The sequence below is a fragment of the Onychomys torridus genome, chromosome 17, assembly GCF_903995425.1.
Source record: "Onychomys torridus chromosome 17, mOncTor1.1, whole genome shotgun sequence".
Lineage (NCBI taxonomy): Eukaryota > Metazoa > Chordata > Mammalia > Rodentia > Cricetidae > Onychomys > Onychomys torridus.
Genome location: NC_050459.1, coordinates 16,968,280 through 16,990,868, shown reverse-complemented (window position 1 = coordinate 16,990,868; position 22,589 = coordinate 16,968,280). Strand labels below are relative to the sequence as shown.

The 22,589-nt window shown below is 46.9% G+C and overlaps 1 protein-coding gene across 4 annotated transcripts; it reads left to right on the top strand.

The window, feature by feature from the left end:
• The first annotated feature begins 119 nt into the window (after positions 1-119).
• Positions 120-22,053, top strand: Slc25a15 (solute carrier family 25 member 15). Of its 4 annotated transcripts, none has more exons than XM_036166763.1 (8): positions 120-240; positions 2,554-2,668; positions 8,322-8,437; positions 8,537-8,580; positions 13,440-13,577; positions 15,987-16,156; positions 17,819-17,977; positions 19,881-22,053. In XM_036166763.1, the coding sequence occupies exons 2-8, from the start codon at positions 2,614-2,616 to the stop codon at positions 20,003-20,005; spliced, it is 807 nt and encodes a 268-aa protein (XP_036022656.1). In that variant the 5' UTR covers positions 120-240; positions 2,554-2,613; the 3' UTR covers positions 20,006-22,053. The 4 variants fall into 4 exon arrangements, with proteins under 4 accessions (XP_036022656.1, XP_036022655.1, XP_036022652.1 ...); XM_036166762.1 differs by adding an exon at positions 893-945 and having other exon boundaries at positions 8,322-8,580; XM_036166759.1 differs by having other exon boundaries at positions 8,322-8,580.
• Positions 22,054-22,589: the final 536 nt, after the last annotated feature.

The following is a 22,589-nucleotide window of genomic DNA, read 5'->3' as shown; positions in this document are numbered from 1 at the left end:
GGGGCTTCTGAAGGGAGGGACCTTAGGGGGGAGGGTGGGGAGGGGAGCAGTGGAGGGGTTTCGAGAGGGAGGGGCGGAGGGGAGGAGGGGCCTCGGGGGCGGGAGGAGGGCCAGTGGAGGGTCTCGGGAGGGAGGGTAGGAGGGCCGGACCCACACTGCGACCTTAAAGAGTGTCCCGGGGCCGCGGCCGCCAGGGGAGCGCGGACAGCGGAGTGCGAGCCGGTGCAGGCAGGCGCGGCGGTGAGGCTGCTGGCGCAGGAAGGAGCGGGCGGGCGGGCGGGCGGGTTAGGGAACGCGGCCTGACAGTCCCCGCCCTGCCGCACACGTGCTGCGACACCGGCGCGGACCCGGCTTGCTGCTGCGGGGTCCCAGGAGGCGCAGGGGTCGGGCGGGCTCTGCCTCGAGCGGTGCCGCCCGCGGTGCGCGCGCTGCGCGGGGAGGCATCCCGTGCAGGCCGGGTGACGCGCTCCGCAGCTGCAGCAGTAGTTGGCACCCCGGTGCCCGGTGCCCTGCCGTAGGGTTTGGATGGTGGTGGCACGCGGCCTCCGGCCACCCAGCTGCAGCGGGAGACAGGTCTTCCCTAGCGAAATGCAGCCTCACCCGGTTCGACCACCGAAGAAGTTATTTTGTTCTAGGAACCAGTAGCAGTGTTGGCGTTGTTTCTGCGACTCCTGGGTAGTTTGAAGGAGGAGGGTGGGACGCTTGAAAGGATTCGGGTTTTCTACTCCAAACAGTACAGCAAGCTCCTAAGTCAGTTTAAATCCGTGCATGCAGACCAGGCTGGTTTGTGCAAGTCCTGCATTCTCTTGAAGCCACAGTTCATACTCAGTTCCTTCTGCATGCTCTCTGGGTTCATCTCTTAGTGCCGTTTCTGTTTTCTGTAATTTGACAGATATCCTTGAGAAGGAGAGTAAGTGGTAGAGTGCTTGGCTAGTATGCAGGAAGGTAGGTGTGATCTCCAGCACGGGAAAAGCATTTTTATATATATTAATCTGTTTTTGAAATTATAATTAACATCGTTTCTTCTCTCCGCTTTTCTACTTCTAACCCGTTCTATGTAACTCCCCCTCTCAAATTCATAGCCTCTCTCTGTCTCTCTCTCTCTTTTGGTTTTTTGAGATAGGGTTTCTCCGTGTAGCTTTGGTGCCTGTCCTGGAACTTACTCTGTAGACCAGGCTGGACTGGAACTCACAGAGATCCGCCTGCCTCTGCCTCCCGAGTGCAGGGCTTAAAGGCCTCCGCTGCCACCACCACCACCACCACCGCTGCCGGGCGTTTAGATACATTTTTCCATCCTTCCAAGTTAGTAAAGAATGGTTCAAGTGAAAAGAAATGAATACACTGAAGTTTATTGGGGGGCACTTTGAATGTCAGTCTTTTATTTTCCCTGCAGAACTGTAGCCCTGGGTGTTTCTGTAACTAGAGTGTTGCTAATTTAAAAAAAAAAAAGAAGTTTCTTGGACTATGGTCATTGACAAAGTGTTTTTACAAATTCTTGGTTGCTGCCATTATTTTCTTGACTTTCAGGATGGCTTTGGCATTTGGAAGCACCTTGGTCTAATATACCAACCTCCTCAGTGTGATAAGGAGTGAAACTGTCTTGTTATGTGTAGATCAATTCTGTCTTTGGAGAAGACACAGAGTAGTTTGAGCAATGGGTGATTTTGATCTTGTATGTTAAGGAGTCCTTTATTTTTTTCTAGTTAGCATTAAGTCCACGTCTCAGCAAGTTGGTTTTTTGGTCGAAAGGTAGAGGAAGGCTTTGTTTCCCGAAACTCTACCCTTCAACAAAAACATTTCAAGTTGTGCTGTAGACAACCTTGGCGACTTGAGTCTGTGAGACTTACCTCTGGGATTCTGACCAAGTAGAATCCGAACCCAGTAGGCCAGATGTTGCACCAAAGTGTGGCTGGCCCACATTATCAGCCTTACCAGGGAGCTTAGGCTGTGAGAATCTCTGGTCCTACTTGAGGCCTGTTAAATCAGAATCTGAATTGTGACAAGACTTTAGGTAAATAGACGAATTCACTGCTGAAATGTGATGGGATGGTGAAAAGAACAGGGCCAGGGCTCCATTCTGGACCTTGTGGCAGTTTTGACTACCTGTGCCTGGTAATTCTGTTATCCACCTTGTCTAGACAGAGACCTCCAGTTTGGGAGTTACGAGACTCAGTGGAGCGCCTAGGCTCTGGCACTCAGTGGCACAGGCTGCTGTCTGAAATAATGACAGCCTGGTGGACTGGACTTTCACCATAGACCTCTGAAACCCTAGTCTGGTGTGGTCTAGGCCGTTTGTGATTGGCTCCTTTTCTGCTGTTTGTTGTTGAGGTTTTCATACAGATTGTTTGGGGTGCCACAGGGGCTACAGTAGATACTGAGGGCAGGTGTTCAGTGTGTGAGCCGTTGGAGGGGAAGTGGATCCCTTGGCTGTGTTGATACATTAAGCTTCCTTAGGAACACATTTTCCCACTCCCAAAAGTTAAGGTGTAGTAACTTAGCAGGCTTAGGGAATGGGGGATGGCAGAGGCTAACTGAACCTTTCCTTCTTCCCAGGGATATGTGGTGCACATCCTACACTCTACAGAACTGCCTTCCACAGAACCCAGGGACACCATGAAGTCCAATCCTGCCATCCAAGCTGCCATTGACCTCACGGCAGGGGCCGCAGGTAATCCTGGGGGGGGGGTAGAATTCTTCCCCTGAAGTACTTCCTTAGAGTGGTTTGGAAATTATTACCTCATAGGCAATATACTCTACCATCAGAATGAATCAACTTAATGGAAATGTGATACTGTTCAGAGCGTGGCAGCAAGTATGATACAGTAGTGTTTAATTACATCAAAGCTTTACCTGTCAGTGAGGATGACGATGTCCCTGGTATTGCTAGAAAACATCTCACTTGGCTGCTGTCACATGCTAGGGTAGGCATGTGGCAATGGGTCTCCCCCAAGCAGGGCTTCCTTCAGACCTTTTGTAGCACAAAATGCCAGTTACTGTTCTCTTTTGTTTTAAGATTTACTTTATTTCTGTTCACGGGTATGTGTTTCTGTGGGAGTGTCTGGCATGTGTGAGCAGGTGCCCGAGGTGACTAGAATTGTGTATTGGATCCCATCCCCTGGAGCTGGACTCAGTTGTGGGCCATCCACGTGGGCGGTGGGAACCAGAGTAAGTCCCGCTGGAAGTGCAGTGAGCCCTTTCTCCAGCTCCGCTGTTGCTTTTCTTAATGTGATAGGAAAGAAAGGAAGGCCCCCTTTAGCAGTGGGGCTGCTATTCCTCAGTGTCTCCAGGCGTGGACACGAAGAAGAAGATGCAGAATCTTTTGAGAATGGGCAGTTGAGGCTGACCCTCAGATCCTGAGCCTGAGGGCTGACTGGAGCCAGGGCTGGTGGCCTGAGGCCACTGTAAAAAGACCACCTTTGACATGCAGGTGTAGGGAGAAGCGTTTCGTAGCCTGGGGCAAAAAGAATTGGATACCCATGTTAGTCATTTTGTTTTTAAAGTTTCCCTGTCATCTTAGGGGCAATGGCACACTGGCAGGCACATGTTTCCCAAGGGACCCTTTGATCTACCCTAGCCCTCCATATTCAATTCTTGTAAACGGGGAAGCCAGAGCACCATGTTGCTCTATGTTCTCTTTTATCCAGTATGACCTCTTGGGTCAACAGATCAAGTGTGGTCAGGGGACTACCACCTCTCACTCTGTCCTTTGATCGGCTGTAAAAAAAAGACCTTGTACAGAGAACAACTCCTTCTCTCAACCCCCCCCCCCCCCAGCTATTCCACCCCTCTCCATGAACCAAAGGTCAAAATTGGTTCAGAAGGAAGGCTGATAAGGATCCCTGGGCAAGGACACCTCTCCAGGATAGAGATAGGAGTCTGGTGAGCAGGTCCAACAGCTAGCAAGGTTGGGCTCCAACGTGTTAATTAACCACTGTGGGTCTTCAGGTCAGTCCCCACTACTTTGTGGAAGGGAGGATGGGCCAATTCCTTGGATCTCATTCCCTCCTCCTAGTCCTAGTCATAGGGTTAAGTCAATTCCCTCCTCTTAGTCCTAAATCATAGGCTTAATTAAATCCATTCCCTCCTCTTAGTCCTAAATCTTAGGATTAAGTCCATTCCCTCATCTTCATCCTAAATCATAGGATTAAGTCAGTTCCCTCCTCTTAGTCCTGGTCACACACAGGGTTAAGTCAGTTCCTTCCTCTTGCCCTCATGCCAGGCTGTGGAGATGCTGATTGTAAGTGACAAAAGCATCCGCCAGCTCTGGCTAGTGGAGAGCATGGCATGTACCACTCTTGCCTTTTCCTAAGGTGTGCAGTCTCTTGAGAGAGTCTCAACTTTGGCAGTCTGTGCTCTTCCGTCAGTCTAAGAACAAACAAGGCTTTATTGCAATAATTCTTTAAGAAGTTTACCTCTTCCCTGACCATGTGCATTCAGATATTTGAGTAGCACTTAGAGGTTACAGTTTTTATGTAAATTGCAACAATATTGTTGGGAGCCTTGTATAGGTGACAATTGCCAGCAGGCTTTTTCTGTTTTAAAACAATGATAAGGTGTCCATATTGACATTCATGATTCTTCTGCTGCCTGTGGTGTGGGATCTCTCCCTGGGCTTGGGAACACAAGGCTTCCCCCAGAGCTGCTGGGTTTGTGATTTCTGACCACATGTTTGCTGGCAGGAGTAGGGGCTTTGTTGGGGGGCTGGTCCATGGAGCTGCTCATTAGTAATATTAGACTGCGTTCTGTTGTGAGGGACCTGGAATAGAATCAGGAAGGAACACTCTCACTTTTGAGGGTCCCAAAGTTTAGTGGACATAGCAGGCCTTACAGAACTCTGGGTATCAATGTTCACTATATATGTAGAAAAACTCCCAGTTCCTGGCTTCTTGTTTTGTTGACATTTTTGTTTTAGTGTGCCTAGTAGGGCAGCAGCCTTCTCTGAGGTCAGAGGTGGTTTAAACTCTTTGTTACCCTAACTGTCTGGACTGGCAGGTTCCTAGGTTTTGAGATTTTTTTTTCCCCACTTGCACAGAGAACCCCCATGTTCCATGACCACCCCTCACTGATGAAAGTGATTTATCTGTAAGTACAGACTCAGCTGAGGTCAAGGGTGAGGATGGGGTGTGAATGTAAATACATTCTTTGTCTCCTTTTGATTCGAAGCAAAGCCGCTCCCACCAGACAAGTTTCCCAGCCAGCCCACTGCTGTTAAAGTGCCAAGGAGTCGACTTTGTTCTGACTTGCACTCACTGTAAGAGAGGTCCCAGGAAAGGATCCTCTGGCAGCTAGGGTGAGACCTAAAGCAGAGTTAGAATATTGGGTGGTTACCAAAACAAGGCAGTGTGCACCCCAAAAGCTGACTCTCAGAGGTGTGGGTGGGGAGCGCTTTGAATTAGTTTAGTATCCCCCTTAAACCAGGGACAATCAGTCCCGGGCAGTTCTTGCGGTGTATCTCACTATCTGGCACACTGGCTGGGAAGGAGCAATTTCACAGCCTTGAAGTTTACCTTCTCAGTGTCAAAATGACAGGCACCCCAAAAACCATTTTGAAGGGATATCTTCAAAATGTCCTGCTTCCCAGTCCCAGAAAGTGGCACTGTGCTGACTGGGGGCTTGGGGTTTACCTGTTGTCCTGCTATAAGTTGTCCCTTCCCCAATAAAGGGCCTCAGTGACTTGTGATTTGCTGCTTGTGTATAGAAAACTGACAGACCGTGCATGACACTGTTGGACAGACTCTTTGTTGCTATGGTAAAATATCCAAAGAGTGAGTCTGAGGCCAGCCTGGTTTACAGAGTGAGTTCCAGGACAGCCAGGACTGTCACACAAGAGAAACCCTGTCTCAAAAAAACAAAAACAAAACAAAACAAAACAAAACAAAAAAAACCAACGACTGTCAATGACTAAGAGAGGGGGTTTATTTTGGCCCAGAGTTCCAGAGGTTTTATTCCACCCTGGTGGGAGGGGGTAGCAGACCAGAGATGCTCACATCATGGCAGCCAGAAAGCATACACATCTATACTATACACACACCCACACTCAGAGAGAGAGAGAGAGAGACAGAGAGAGACAGAGAGAGAGAGACAGAGAGAGAGAGACAGAGACAGAGACAGAGACAGAGAGAGAGAGAGACTCTGCTTTGTCCTTTTTCTTCCCACTTTCCACCATTTGTATTACGTCTGGACACCAGCCCGTGGTGCTTCAGAGTGGGTCTTCTTCCTTAGTTAACCCTCTCTGGAATTCACAGGCAAACCCAGAGGTCTGCCTTATTGGTCTCTTAGAGGCCTCTCAAGGCAGTCCAGCTGACAGTGAGAATTACCCACCACAGTAGTGACTATTCATTAAATGTTGTGCATGCTCTGGTCTCGGGACCTCTCCTGAAGCGAGTGGAGGGAATTGCCTGTGGTATCCTCTAAAGAAGATGGAGGCTTTTCATTTGTCCTTCAAGGAGAAGAGAATAATCAGAAATACAACTTCTATACAGGTGGAGAAACCCTTCAATGTTGGCGTTACTGATGTATAAATCTGAGAGCCGGCTTGGCACTGGGCTTGCTGGCTGGAGCTGGGGGTAGGCATTGGACCGAGTCCTGTCATGTACATTATTGGGATTTAGCTCCTCTTTCATGAGGGGATGAAGCAACAGCTTCATTATATTCATGACATAATAAGTAATAAGTGCTATCTGTCTGCACGTTCAGGCTGAGAGAGTTAACATGCAAATGCTTCAGTTCAAATGTTAATGTGCTGAATGGCTTTACTCAGTTTATCTAAAATGTGCACCCTAAAAGTTCTAACAGTCACCGATTCCTTTGGAATAATTAAATTATTTTGCTATGTGTGGGACCACATCACCTAGCCCGGCAGTGTGTAGGAGAGAACAGTTCTGATGATAGGAGCATCATCTTGACTTGTTTTTGCTTTAGTCTCATGAGCATGGGCTAGCCTGGAACTTGGCGTCCCCCTGCTTCCGTGTCCTGAAGGGACACGGCATCACAGGCACGTACCACCCACTCTGCTCTAACATCTTGGTAAAAGATAGTCCAGTGATTCAGAATTGGAGATAATCAGGTGAAGCTATCCCGTTACTCTCCTGGAAGAAGCAGACAATAGCAAGAAGATCACAGAAATCGTTTTGTTTAATAGGTCAAGTCATTCTCAGACTCCTTGGAAGTAACATCTTGTCTATCAGTAAATAAATGAATCGTCCTCAGTGTCCTCCATCTCTACTTCCCACAGCACAGGTGGAATAACCATGAATAATATCTGAGTTGTAAAATTGCGTTTCTTAAACTGGGCGGTGGTGGCGCACACCTTTAATCCCAGCACTCGGGAGGTAGAGGCAAGTGGATCCTTGAGTTTGAGGCCAGTCTGGTCTACATAGTGAGTTCCAGGACAGCCAGAGATATACAGAGAAACCCTGTCTTGAAAAACAAAAACAAAACAAAATTGCACTTCTTAAATATTTTGTGTAAGCCTTCCATTTTGATAGTGTTTTAGTGGCCTCCTCGTATAGCTGCTGTTTCCTGACCTAAGCAGGGGGTATCTGAAATGTGGGGCCTTCTAGACCTCATGAGGGAGGTAAATATTAACCAGCAGCATGTCCTAAAACTTTGGTCCTAGTCCAGGGTCTACAGACGTTATGGGGCAATCACAGTTTGTTCTTATCCCTGTGTTCGGAACTCTTACTGAAGGAGTCTAATGCAATGTAGACTTAGTACGTTTGGTATTCTTATAGTGTGGAAACAAATACAAGGCAGACTTCAGTCCACTTATACTAAGCAAAGGTAGTCTGTTCCCTAACTAAGTACAAGTCACTAATTGATAGGGTTAAAATTCAAGTGCTGTTTTTCAGGGTCCAGTGTTTTGCCCTCAAGGGATTAATTAGCAGGCTTCTTGTTTTCCTTATCTGGCACTTGGCTTCTCTCTCACATCTATAGTGGCTGCTGTTTAGTAACCCCGTGTGTGCCAGGTTTGTGCCAAGTTAACAGTATGAGATGGTATAGATGAAGAACAGAGGCTCAGAGGGGTATCTACTGTCTGGATGGCACAGTACAACCAGGTTCCAGCCTATCTCACCCACTACATGGCTGAGCCTCCCCAAATATTGGATTGGAGAAACCAAACATCTCCCCCGTAAGCTTGAGCCTCTTTAGGATGGTGCTGTTCAGCCAGCATGGGCACCTGCCAGAAGTTGTACTTGGCTAGACGATTTGGGGGAATGGCCGTCAGTCATTAGGAACGAAAATGCTGCTAACCACGGACAGCAAGCTACCGCCCTTCTTGTCTGTGGCTGTAGACTCATTCTAAAGACTCCTATCTCTAGGGGGCACAGCATGTGTCCTGACCGGGCAGCCCTTCGACACAATGAAGGTGAAGATGCAGACTTTCCCAGACCTCTACCGGGGCCTCACCGACTGCTGCCTGAAGACCTACTCCCAGGTGGGCTTCCGCGGCTTCTACAAGGGCACCAGCCCTGCACTGATTGCCAATATTGCAGAGAACTCGGTGCTCTTCATGTGTTACGGCTTTTGCCAGCAGGTGGTCCGCAAAGTGGTTGGATTGGACAATCAGGCAAAACTGAGGTGAGTCACCGACACTCGGTTGTTTCTTAAATAAGTGAACACTTGATTTCAATGACATGTAGAGGAAAGAAGTTTCCTTTCTAAAAATGACTCTGATGTTCTACACTGTCATGGTGTAAACCAGAGAAGGCCAAATGCATAGAGTTAAGAGTCCACTGTGTGTCTGGTCCCTATGGGAAGAGGCTTTCCGCATGAACAGAAATGCTGGGCTACATCTGTAGAACATGGGACGGTTCTAGGTTCCCTTTCATCAGAGGAGAGTATTGAAGGGAACCTGAGCGATGCTAGACAAGCAACATGGAATTTAGGAAGCTACAGATGGACCCAGCTTTCTTTGGCTGAACCCTCCCTATACATCAGACTTCCATTTGTGCTGGATCGTTTCTAGGCTCCTATATTCAGAGACCAGACACAATCCATAAACCACTGGGATGCTTAGTCATCCCTCCTTCAAATGTTGATTTATTTGAAATGATTTAAAATTATATTGGGGGAAGGGCTGGGGGGAAAGCTTAATTACTAAAATGCTTTCAAGGCACTAGGGTAGATCCTTAACTACCCACCCTCATAAAAAGCTGGACATGGCGTGTGCTTAGAATCCCAGCATTGGGAAGGCAGAAGTAGAAGGAGATCTAGGTTCCCAGGTTCCAGAGAGAGATCCTTTCTCAAAAAACAGGTATAGCTCCTGAGAAACCCATGCACACATACACACCTCCATACATACATATGAATATATAATGGTTTAACACAATAAAACCATTATATATCATTTATACACACACACACACACACACACACACACACACACACACACACACACACACACGTTTAAACTGGCAAAGGGCAGTAGCAATTGGAGCCTATTGCAGCCACAGGTTGAACAACTGAAGTAGACTCCTTGGACACGGAGGTGTGTTCTGGAGACATCTACAAGATTCAGATGCGCTATTTCGTAGGCAAGCACTTCATCGTGACGGCAGAACTTGTGTTGAGAAACTGGGGACATCCAAGACACTCCAAGGAGACGGTGTAGGACAGAGGAGGGCTGAGGGTGATTCTCCAGCCCTCCAGCTGTGGGAGGGCAGGAAGCAGAGCCCAGGGGATGGAAGCATCCCACAGGGAGGGAGAATAGTATCCCACAGGGAGAGCAGACAGAAGCAAAGCGGTAGACAATTGGCTTTCTCTAGCTGAAGGAGAGACTCTATTTCAGGACATCTGGGTTTATCTCTCTCAGCTTCAGTGAAGGACAACATGGGAGAGGAGCCAGAGCGACAGTGGGTACCCAGGGAGGGTTCTGGTAGAAGACCCTTTGCTCCCCTCTGGGCAAAGTAACCAAAGAGCTGGTGATGGGAGCACATTCCTGGGGTTCTGGCCCTGCGAGTCCCTCCTCACTTCCCCTGCGAGTCCCTCCTCACTTCCCCTGCTTCTTGCCTATGAACAGAGACTGGTTTGAGCACATTGCCTTTTCTCCTTTGTGGTTTTTTTTTTTTTTTTTTTTTTTTTTTTTTTTTTCCCGAGACAGGGTTTCTCTGTGTATCTTTGAGCCATTCTTGGAACTCACTTGGTAGCCCAGGCTGACCTTGAACTCACAGAGATCCGCCTGGCTCTGCCTCCCAAGTGCTAGGATTAAAGGCATGCACGACTACCGCCTGGCATCTCCTTTGTGTTTTATTTGAGACATGGTCCCACTGTGTAGCCTGGACTGGTCTGAAAGTCACCATCACCCTGCCTCAGCCTCCCCCATATGGATGCTGGTTGTGTATTACTACATTCACTTAGTCTTTTCTGATGATGGATAGTAGGATGCTTTACAGCCCTGTGTCTCCACAAGCAAGAGTTGGAGTTGCTGAGAAGGGGTTGGAAAATGCCTCACTGTGTTTCTTGTGTGGAGTTTTGAGCGTGTTTATTTCATGTGATACCCACAGTATGTAGCTTCTTACCACACAAGTTCTTCAGTATGGACATCAGCCTGGTTAACTTGCTCTAACACAGCACTAGAATCTTTGCTGAGCTTAGAGTCTTCCCCATTTCAGTCTTAGGAGACGCTCTGCTTTTTCCTTGCCGGGCGAACACTGCCTACAGTCTGCTGTACCCTCACATGTAGGTCGTGTCTTTATGGCCCTCACCATGACCATGTGGAGGTGCTGCCGTTTTTCTCTCAGATGGAGAAATAGTCACAGTTGCTGGACCAAGGACAGTGTCATCTGAGCCCACTGTCCCCCTTGCGCCCAGTCCTCTGTCTGTAGGACCAGCAAGGATACTGGTCAGATCTAGAGAGGGCGTTTATCAAGAGTGTCAAAGGGAAACCGTTAAAGTAAGCATGACTGTGGATTTCTGCAACCACATCACAAATATTTGTGTGTCCTGGTTTGAACCTCATGTGGCATTCCACTTTGACCTTTGGTTGAATGAGATCTTACACAGCAGAGCCATTTAGATCAAACAGTAGAGTCTTTCTTTCTTTTTTGAAAAGTTTCATATAATATATTTTGATCATATCTCCCCCCGCCCCATTTTCTAGATCCTCCGCACCTCCTACCAACTTTATGTTCTTTTGATCTTTTTAAAACAAAGTAAGAAAACAAGAAGCACACATACATACGAAAACATAAATCAACATGAACGAAGAGACCAGCAAGGCAATACCAAACAGAGCAAAATGAGATGAAGAGTCTACAGTGGATTCTTAGAAAACCCCATCCTACACTTTGTACACTTTGAATCCTAGTTGTACACATCCATCCTTCATGGAGAGCTGAAGGTCCGTGTGCCTGTTGTGTGCATTGGAAAGTACTTAGGAGGAAGTCAAAGTCCGTGGAAACGCTGACTTCGCCTCTCCCTTGTACTCTTAGGATGTTTTATGTTCATTCAGATTCTGGAACCATCCCAACACCTGAGGTTGAACTGGCATCCATGTTTATTGACTGATACCTTTGTTCTAGCAAACTTGACACATTCTAGGTAATGACCCCCGTGGACAGTTGCCTGTCAGCAGGTTGATAGAGGGTCTCTGAGGCAGGCCTATTATGATCTGCAGGCTGGCCAGAAGACGGTTTGAAGCTTTGGCTTGTAACAGATGAATTAAGGAGTGGTGGGAAGGCATGAACCAAATAGCGCAAGACACTTGCTCCACACTCAAGGATGTTGGTATGCCTTTTGGCTCGTCTTAGTTCATGGTGTTAGGCTTAATCCTCTAAGGTCAAGAGGAAGTCCACCCAGCAGACAGTCCTGCTTCAGATAGCCCCTTGGCAAGCCTGGAGTCCTGGATGTCTGAGAGACCAGCTCAGCCTGGAGACAGCAGCTGCTGTCTGGTGCGGAGGCGAGGCTATAGAAGACCAAATCTGGGAGCCAGAGAGGCTTATTTAGCTTACAGTAGCCTGGGGTACAAGAGCTCGGGGCTGGCCTCTGCCTGGTTCTTCTACAGTGTCTCCTGGCTGTGGACAGCATTGCAGATGGAATCCCGGTGGGAATGTGTGAGGAGAGGTCCCCAGCTACTACAGGAAGCTCCGCTCTTGTGGGAGTTAGTGCGGTCCTGAGAGCTGTCCCTTCTCCCCCCAAGGATGGCAGCGCCTTAGGACCCACCTTTTTTTTTTTTTTTAAATAATGAAACTTTTTTGTTTGTTTGTTTTTGTTTTTCAAGACAGGGTTTCTCTGTGTAACAGTCCTAGCTGTCCTGGAATTCACTCTGTAGCCCAGGCTGGCCTCGAACTCACAGAGATCCGCCTGCCTCTGCCTCCCGAGTGCTGGGATTAAAGGCGTGCGCCATCACTGCCTGGCTGAAACATTTTTCCCATACAATATATTTCGATCATGTTTTTCCCCCTCTCTCAATTCTTCCCAGATCCTCCCTACCTCTTTACCCAGACTTCCATTTTCTCTTCCTCCCCTCCTCTAAAGCAAACAAAAACAAAACAACAAATAAAATAAGAAACACATACAAAAGAGCCCCACAGAAATGGAGGTCAAAATAAACAAGCAAAGACCAGTGAGACTGAGACACACACACACTCACTCACAAAGCGTAAACACAGCAAACAGAAACAAAAAGTCTACAAAAATGCCACTACGTTCATTTTGTGTTGTCCAGTTACCTCAGGGAAGTGTGAATATACCCAGTGAGACTCTCCCCGGAGAAAACTAATTTTTCCTTTTCGGCCAGGCATCAGTTTTAGTAGCTGGTTGGGATGGGCGCCTGTGTCCACCCCTCTGTTCTCAGTGCCGGGACCCCATCTGGCTGTGTTAAGTCTTATGACGTGCTGCCATAGTCTCTGAGTTTATATGGACATCAGACGCTGTTCTTTATGTGCCTTAGCTTGGCCTCCCATCCATTAGGAAGCTTCAACAAACATTTCTTCTTCTGGAGGCTGCCAAGTCAGAAATGAAGGTGCCAGCAGGCTCAAGCCCTGGTTCAGACATGGTTTGTCGCTGTCCTCACCTGGGAGAGAGAGCAAGACAGATCTGGTGATGAAGGTCTCATCCTCAGGAACCCTCTATTCCTGATTGCCTCTTAAGAGCCCTGGCTTTCAACGCTGTTACACGTCGGTGGTTAGGTTCTCAGCACATGTATTGAGGGGATGGGGACATAAGCATGGATGTAGCTAGCCGTCAGGCAGACCTGGGTTTGATTCCTCACATGCCACTCTCTACATGTGTGGCTTTGGGGACATGTATGACCTCTCAGTGCCATTCCTTGTGGGGCCGGAGTACTGCAGTCCGCTACAGGGTCTCAGGATTCTTAGATGGGACAGCGCATGTAGATGTCGTACCCCTCTCATCCCCCTCTCATCCCCGTGTTCTTTCTGTGTGGTGAGGACCGAAGGACAGATAAGCTGACGGTAAATTGTCTCCTGTTCTTTCAGTGACCTCCAGAATGCTGCTGCTGGCTCCTTCGCCTCCGCCTTCGCCGCGCTGGTCCTCTGCCCCACAGAGCTTGTGAAGTGCCGGCTCCAGACCATGTATGAAATGGAATCTTCGGGAAAGATAGCTGCGAGCCAGAAGTAAGCACTGTCTATTCACAGATGTTAGGTTTTTCATCTTGGCGCACCGTGTTTTCATTTTATATTGTTGAAATTAAGTGCCAAGTGTAGAAACAGCTTTCCCTAGTCTAAAATACTGTGTCAGGGGATTTTCTGAGAAGACTTTTTGTTATGTTTGGACTCACAACCTACCCTAGCTTAGGCAATTATTTAATAGTGCAGAAATGGAGACACCAAGGAGCCAAACGTCCCCTTTGTCCTCTGGGGTGCATAAGGCATGATCTTCAGCCATATTTGGGAGACAGTTTCGAACTGGCTCTGAGGGCTGAGCTGAGTGTGGATTTAGATTCTGAGGTGAGTGTTTCATGCCCTTTCTGGGATTTCACATGGGCATTCAGGCTTATCACCACAATTTAGTGGTGACTCCCATCCTTCCCAAACCATCACATGTCCTTGGTAAGAGTCCAAGTTCTGAAAACCTGCATCAAAAACCTTTGTAGGTAGAGCTATGGTCTTGTCACTGATCAGGTTTAGACATGAAAGCAGCTGACTGTCCACTGCTGTGAGGATATAAATGCCACATGTGTCTAGAATGAAAAAACTGTCTATTATCCTTATTAATCACAAAATGTGCCTATTTATCTTGACATGTGGCTGGTTGAAGATCTGGTCAAAGGTGTTGCCATCACCCAAGGTCTGTAAATCTTCTGGGGAACCAGTCAACAAATTGACCAGTAGTCAGTTTCCTTCCCTGCTATTCATGGCCTAGGAGTCTACCAGTATAACGTTTTAAAACAGTGGTTCTCAACCTGAAGGTCATGATCCCTAGAGGTCAAATGACCCTTTCACAAGAGTCGCATATCATTCTGCATATCAGATATTTACATTCTGATTCATAATTGTAGCACAATTACAGTTATGAGGTAGCAATGAAAGAATTTTACGGTTGGGGGTCACCACAACATGAACTGTATTAAAGGGTCACAGCATCAGGAAGGTTGAAAACCACTGCTTTAAAGGGTTATTTCTGAACTAGAACCTACCAACAGTACTGTGAATACATACAGATCATAAGCGGGCAGTTCTGTAAACAGTCATGAAATGAATGGGCCTTTGTAACCAGTGCCTAGAGTAAGAAACAGACCGTTGACAACACCACACACAGGCTTGGGTGCAGGCTCACTGCAGCTCGGTGTTGAGTTGGGGTCACTTAGTATGTTCACATGTGTGGTGGGAACAATGCTGTAGGAACAGAGCTCTCAGAAGGAAATTGGTGGCTTATGGCCTTTTTCACTGGGGGAGTCGATGTGACATCTCTCCTGCTCCCTAAGAACAAAGTGAGCAATTCAGTAGTTAGACCCAGCATGTGGCATTCTGCTTGGTCTCGTCGTGTATACAGCCTACCATGGCGCGCTGTGGTGGAGATGGCGGCCTGGGTGTCTGGCCCTGAAGCTGCTCCAGGAGCAGGGCTCATCTGCAAAAGGGACTTCTCTGCATCCCTTCTGCTTGAGAGACTCAGTTCTGGGTGTTCCTCCAATCCCAAGGGCTAGAGCTCGACCCTCAGACTTCCCTGTCTTGCCTTCAAATGACGCTCATTCCTCTGGACCACCTGAATACATCATCCTAAACACACACGTTGGCCATCAACGTGATAGAATCTAGATTCACCTAGGAGTTCAGTATCTGGGCACACCTGTGAGGGGCCCTGTTTATTCAGTCAACTGAGGTAGGAAGACGCACGTAAAAAAGAGGTGGCGCCATTACCCGAGCCTGGGCCCTAGACTGCACAACAGGAAAAGTCAGCTGAGCACCAGCAGTCCTTGCATCTGACTGTAGATGCAATGTGATCAGCTGCCCCGGGCTCCTCCTGCACTACCGTGCCCCCACCATGGGCTGTGCCCCTGAACTGAGAGCCAAAACCAAGCCCTTTCTCCCTTCAGTCTGCATCTTGCCAGGTATTTGATTACAACAAGTAACTAATACACCCACAGGCTGGAAGAGATGGGGCTCCAGGGGGTAAGGCACTGAGCAAGTATAGTATTGTTTATCTATGTCCAGCCGTGGATGGCTCCTTATTGTAATTCATTTTTATGTATTCGCTGTTGAAAAGATGGGATTTAACCTTTTACATCTCAGACAATGTAACTTATAGCAGTTAGCAGGCCTGCTTAGGCACAGGTAAGGAAGCAGCTGGTTGGGTGAACAGAGGTCCCACTAAGTCTAAGAGTAACAAGTGTCTTCGAAGGGCAGGACAGGGCACAGGAAAACCCGGTTATAGGAAAGCTGGTCACGTAAGCCGTCCTTGGTACTAACATCTCATTGCGTGCACACACCTGCACAGTCGCTGGTCACATAAGCCGTCCTTGGTACTAAAATCTCATTGTGTGCACACACCCGCACTGACTGTGCCTCCTACTTTGTCTCCCCCAGCACAGTTTGGTCAGTTGTGAAAGAAATCTTTAAGACCGACGGCCCCTTGGGCTTCTACCACGGACTCTCAAGCACTTTACTTCGAGAAGTACCAGGCTACTTCTTATTCTTCGGTGGCTATGAACTGAGCAGATCCTTTTTTGCATCAGGAAAATCAAAAGATGAACTAGGTAAATGTATTCACATTGACAACATTTGGGGTTAGTAGAGTTAGCCTCCTGGGTTTCCGGGTTTCCACAGGTTCTGTGTTCAGTGTGCACCTTCCTGGGAGTCCACCCAGCACTGGGGAGTTTCTGGATGCCAGGAAGTAAAATGGCAGTGGGTGTTGGCCAGCACTGTCTCCCGAGGGAAATTTCCTAAAGACAAACCCTGAAGCCTTATATCTAAAACTTCTTCGCTAGATTAGCATCATTAGAGCTATCTTTTCTCCTTCTGGGTCCATTAGAGGAAGAAATAGAGATTATTTTCCTGATGGAGAAATCAACTATCAACAATCTCACAATAAGCTTTTAAAAGCTTTTTTTTAATTGGTTAATTGCTTGTCATTACAGTTGCAAAGCAAGATTGTCTGCCAAGCCCTGTCTCTGACGTCGTATCACAAATAAGTTTGTTCCCAAACATTTGTTCCTTATCCATTCAATTAGTACTTCCTGATAGATCTACTATTTAGGCATTTAATTAAATGGGTTTCTCAAGCTGTTGTGGGGTGTCCTGTGCATGCAAGATGTTCAATCGCATCCCTGGCCATTTTCCCCACCTCAGGTAGTAGCAACTGTAAGGATTATGTCCTTAACTGTGTCATCAGCCTGCCACAGCATCCCAGCCTAAAAGAGCGGGCCTCCCCTCTCTGTGCTCTCTTTCTGCACTCTCTCCTTCCATGTTCTCCCGCTCCACACAGTCTCTCTCCCTCTCTCCCCCTCCCCCTCTCCCTCTCCCTTTCTCTCTCAATAAAGCTCTAGAAAGGTAACCGTGGCTCGTGACTCTTCCGTCACTGATACATCCAGCACTCTCCTTGGTAGGCATGGCTGCCGTGTGCGGTGGCCAGCCACCAGAGCCGCCGCTTAACCATCAGCAACCTCCAAGGAGGAATAAAAACAGAATAACAAAGCTTCAGAACTTGCCAGTATTCCTTGGGGAGACAAGTCAGCCTTGCTCGAGAACCACAGCATTAGATGTTAAGGCTATTTCAAGACAAAAACAGAATGAATGACAACCATTCGGCACGCACCATTGATGAGATCAGTCTCGTTTGATGTACCGGTTGGGCAGCCTAAAACACACTTCTGCTTTTAAGTTGCATCCCTAAGTATCAAGAACTCTCCACCTAGAGTTCTATCCCTACCTTGAAAACCCTAGCTCTGAGTGTATGGCGGGCAGGTAATGAGGAAATTGGTCAGTGTTTATCAGTGTCATAAATGGAAACAATCCCTGTTGCACCTGTCTAATGTGGTACATTTTTAAAATGTGATAACAAATCATGGTGTTTCGGGAGCAGTACAAAGTTTTGTTTTGTTTTTTTTCTTTCCTGTCACAGTGGAGGAAGATTAGGGCTGTTGGGGATTAAAGTTGAGAAAGACGTGGCCTGTATTTCAGTGGCTGTTTTCTCATTCCCCGTGATGTGAGACCTGTTGGCTGTGGGTGGGTCAACCCCAACTGGAGGACGAGGTTGGGGTGGGGACTCAGTACTTGAGTGACCAGCTGGTCTTGATGAGGCCCAGGGATACTCCAACTTCTTAGCTAGAGCCTTGAGCGGTTTTTCAAGAGTTGACTGTTCCATGTGCTTCTGGAAATGCCACCTAAAACGAAGTGTGCTGGCTGCTTTCCCTCCCTAGGTCCGGTCCCACTGATGCTAAGTGGTGGATTTGGTGGAATTTGCCTGTGGCTTGCTGTGTATCCGGTGGATTGTATCAAATCTAGAATCCAAGTTCTTTCTATGAGTGGCAAACAGACAGGATTAGTCAGAACTTTTCTGAGTATCGTGAAGAATGAAGGTAAGGCTGTGTGGGCAGAGACCCGGGGTGTGTTCACAGTGATTATCTCTGTGAAATGGATCATCTAGGGTTAGTTTGGGCAGAGACTGGGGTGTGTTCACAGTGATTATCTCTCTGAAATGGATCCACCTAGGTTTAGTTTGGGCAGAGTGGGGTGTGTTCACAGTGATTATCTCTCTGAAATGGATCCACCTAGGGTTAGTTTGGGCAGAGAGTGGGGTGTGTCCACAGTGATTATCTCTGTGAAATGGATCATCTAGGGTTAGTTTGGGCAGAGACTGGGGTGTGTTCACAGTGATTACCTCTGTGAAATGGATCATCTAGGGTTAGTTTGGGCAGAGACTGGGGTGTGTTCACAGTGATTATCTCTCTGAAATGGATCCTCTAGGGTTAGTTTGGGCAGAGAGTGGGGTGTGTTCACAGTGATTATCTCTCTGAAATGGATCATCTAGGATTAGTTTGGGCAGAGACTGGGGTGTGTTCACAGTGATTATCTCTGTGAAATGGATCCATCTAGGGTTAATTAGCCCCATGACTGCTCCTTTCTCCCTGCCTCATGGCCTTCTCTTAACACTGGCTTTCTATTTCCAAACCATTTGCTTTATCTTATTTTCATTGTTCTCAAAAATGTTTAAAGGTCTTTTTCCTAACTTCCGGGCCAGCTATCCAGCAGGATTCTTTGTGTTCTAAAGACCTTGGGGGGATTTTTAAGATACAGACTTTGTCTAGAGGGAAGAATGCTTTGAAGTGAGTAGCATCACCTCATTTACATAATCTAAATATGAAAGGACCCCTAACAGGACCACTAAGGCATCAAAAGAATATATTGGAAATATTATATTCTCATTACATTACAGTTAAAAGAATGTAATACAATGTCTTTAGCAAGAAGATTTCTGGAATGAGAAATGATCTGAGCAGTCTCTAGAGATGATTTACTATCAGGTTTTAGAGTTATGTAGGATACAGACTTTTTAAGTTACGTTTGTATGACATCAACCCAAAGACTGGTCTTTCTAGCATCCACCGTACAGGCATCTTAAAACTAGGGTTATGGGAAGGCTTGAACAGAAGAAGGGGAAGAGGTAAATGATTTATAATTATAATCTAAAAAAATAAAATAATGTAGGTGGAGAGATGGCTCAGCGGTTAAGAGAACATTGGCTGCTCTTCCAGAAGTCCTGAGTTCAATTCCCAGCATCACATGATGGCTCACAGCCATATATAATGGGACCTGATGCCCTCTTCTGGCATGAATGTGTATGTGTGGCAGAACCACCATCCACATGAGATAAATAAATCTTTAAAAATAAATAAAATAATTTATAAAGCAAAATAGATGAGCTCAAAAACGTCATCATCTACAAAACAAAACAAAAAGTGCCTTGGATTATGAACTTGTGCTTTGAGTCTAAAGAGAGAGTACAGTGACCCAGGGACATGTTTAATTCGTAACTCAAATGGAGTGCAGGTATCTTTTGTATAATGCCTTCTCCAGTTTGGCTGGGCACACCCTCGTTCAGTCCCTCATCTGGGTCTCCCCCATGACCATGCTGAGCAGGGTGAATACATCTCTGGGGTCTCCTGCTGGCCCCTCTGGCTCTTCAGTTGCCTCCACCTGGCCGGGTTAGCCCTCAGCTCTGCCCTGTCCATGCTGCCCGAGTCCTCCAGGCATTGCATTTGCTTTGTTATTTGAGCATCAATCAGCTTTGCCAGGGGGCTTGTCACTTACCCCATTCCTGTAGTCTGTTGAGGGGAACCTGAGAGCAAGCCCCTTCATGCATCACAAGGGCTTTAGTACTGTGTCTGAGTGTGTGGGCCACAGGTGATCTCTACCGTGCAGCTGCGCGTGTGTCCTCAAGTAAGCCCTGTCACAGTCTTGGATTGTCCTTCTGTCTTGCAGGAATAACGGCCTTGTATTCTGGACTGAAACCTACTATGATTCGAGCCTTCCCTGCCAATGCAGCACTGTTTCTGGCCTATGAATACAGCAGGAAGTTGATGATGAGCCAATTTGAGGCCTACTGAAGTGTCCTGCATTCAAGGCAGCCTTTAGTTTAGTGACTGCCGTTAACTCAGGGTTTCATGGAGTACAAGAACAATGCGGGATTATTTGATTGATTGGGACGCTCGTCCTTGTCTTCCCTTCTTCCACTCAGAGTCTTAGACTTGGTGGAAGGCCCTCTGTCCCACACAGTGTCGTTTCTGCCCGTTGTTTGCACTTTCAAAAGAGAAAAGTTGCTGCCTTGCCCCTGGTGGAATGTACGGGCAGCTAGCTGGTGGCCTTATGCAGACTGAGTTACTCTCAGGACAGAACTTCTGTGGAAGCCAGGGGTACACATGCAATTTAGATGGCCCTAAGTTGAGGGAAACATAGTTTTGTTCCATGTCTAGTTGTTAATGGTGACCAATGTCTTTGCAGATGGTTGCAGATGACTGCTTAACCCATCCTAGATGTAGGGCCAAAGGCTGCTGAGCCTGTGCACTAAGAGGTTAAAGTTTTTAACTTTTGTAGTACATTAAAGCTAAAATATCTCTCTGTATTTTTAGATAAACTTCCATGTGTACTTGTGTGGCTTCTACGTTCTGGATGAAATTTTAGGGTGGATATCCTGGATTTTGTTTTTCATGCTGCTCAACAGTGCCATTGATTTTCTAGGTGGGCTTATTATTTTGCACTCTGGGTTGTTGGGTAGGAGTGGCCTGGAGTGTTAGTACTCTGAAGGGCAGCAGAGTACTACCAGCTTCCCTTCTGACTCAAAGAGCTTCCTCCCCGCATGCTAGATTCATGATCGACAAGGGGCTGTCCTGCCATGCTCTCATGAAAACTGACAGCAGCTCTTATCTGGTCTCAGCAGGAATCCAGGGTGCTCTTCTGGTCCTGGATATGAAACCACTCTGAACCCAGTGTCTTTCTGCCTCCACCAATCAGAGGCCCTTAAGGAAGCAGAGATGAAGTCTGGGCTCCCTGCTTTCATCATGGGGTCCTACTCATGGGGAAGTCAGAAGGAGCTCACTAATTAGGCACCACAGCATAAGTATATCAGGGCTCACCCTCCTGAAGTTCACCCTGGGGCCCATAACTCCTTGATTTGCCGCTACATTTGGAGCTGGCAGTCTGTGAATTTTAATGACTGTAGATGGTGTGTAAATTTGGAAAGCATCATGACATAGTAAGAACATTTTTATTAAACTAGGGAATATGTAGCAACCAATATCTCATTGTTTGCAGTATGTCCAAGACCAGAGGGGCTGACAGTAGGCTTTGTTCCTACTCTGCCTACAAAGCTGAAGGAAGTCAGCTGACCTTATTAATGCCCCCTTGCCACAGCACCAGCAGCACAAGGTCGGAAAAGCATAGTGCTCCCCAAAAGGGAGGGGTGCCCCTCAGCATCCCCGGGCTGGCACTTCAGGAGAGAACCATCTGTCTTTAGTTCCCTCTCTTGTATGGCCAGTGGCTACTAAGTGGTGCTTCGTCTCAACAGGCCTGGATACAAGCAGTAGGATTGATGCGGAAAGGGGACTGTCCCAAGCCAAGATCTCCCTTTCTGGTGCCTGAGTTCTAGTTCATACTGTCCCTGTTGGCTGTGTGGCTTCTCATAGTCCGCCCATTGAAGGTTCGTGGCCTTCTAAAGAAATAGTAAGAAACAAGGGAAGTGAAAGAATAGAGACCTAAGGAGAATTTTTTATTCTGTTGGTTTCATGTTTGGGTACAATTGAACTTGAGACAAAACCAGAACTTGAGATATTTTGTTTAAAGAGATGAGTACTCTATCATTATTAAATAAACCTAATGTGAATCTACGATGAGTTTAATTTAGATACATTATATTTATATTAAGGACCAATAGGAATATTAAAGATTTATGGATAATAAACTTCTAGGTGTTGTTTGCATTGGAAACAAGTATTCTTTTGTCAGCAAGATTTCCTGATGTAAAATAATTTTACTGTAGGCAAGTTGACAAAAAATGTTGCTTGTGTACTCTGCAGTCATGAAACACCCCATTAGATTGCTCCCTCCCTCTGCATGTGTGGTAGTTTGAATGAGAATGGCCCCCAAGGGGCACATATTTGAATGCTTGGTCACCAGGGAGTGGAGCTGTTTGTAGGATTAGAAGGATTAGGAGGTGTGGCCTTTTTGGAGGAAGTGTGTCACTGGGGATGGTCTTTGAGGTTTCAAAAGCCCGTTCCTGACCCAGTGTCTGCTGCCTGTGGATCAGGATGCAAAGCTCTCAGCTCCAGAGTCATATCACCATGCTCCCTGCTATGATGGTAATGGACTCACCATCTGAAACTGTAAGCCAGCCCCTAATTAAATGCTTTCTTTATAAGAGTTGCTGTGGTCATGGTGCCTCACCACAGCAAAAGAACACTGACTAAGACAGCTGCTACTTGTTTATTTATTTATTTACTGTATGTGTGTGGTATATGTGTGTATGCACTCACCAGTGCATAAGTGTATGGCAGCCATACACTTGTTGACTGTTTTTCTCTATTTGCTCTCTACTTTATTTTTTTAAATAATTGTTAATTTTTTGATATTATAATATAATTATATCATTTTCCATCTTCCCTTTCCTCCCTCCAACCATTGCTTCTCATTCAAATT

Excerpts from the sequence above, each read along its gene's own strand:
- Slc25a15 (XM_036166759.1), top strand. The coding sequence starts at position 2,614 with ATGAAGTCCAATCCTGCCATCCAAGCTGCCATTGACCTCACGGCAGGG. Across the intron at positions 2,669-8,321 it reads CCTCACGGCAGGGGCCGCAG|GGGGCACAGCATGTGTCCTG; the intron begins GTAATCCTGGGG and ends TCCTATCTCTAG. Across the intron at positions 8,581-13,439 it reads GACAATCAGGCAAAACTGAG|TGACCTCCAGAATGCTGCTG; the intron begins GTGAGTCACCGA and ends CTGTTCTTTCAG.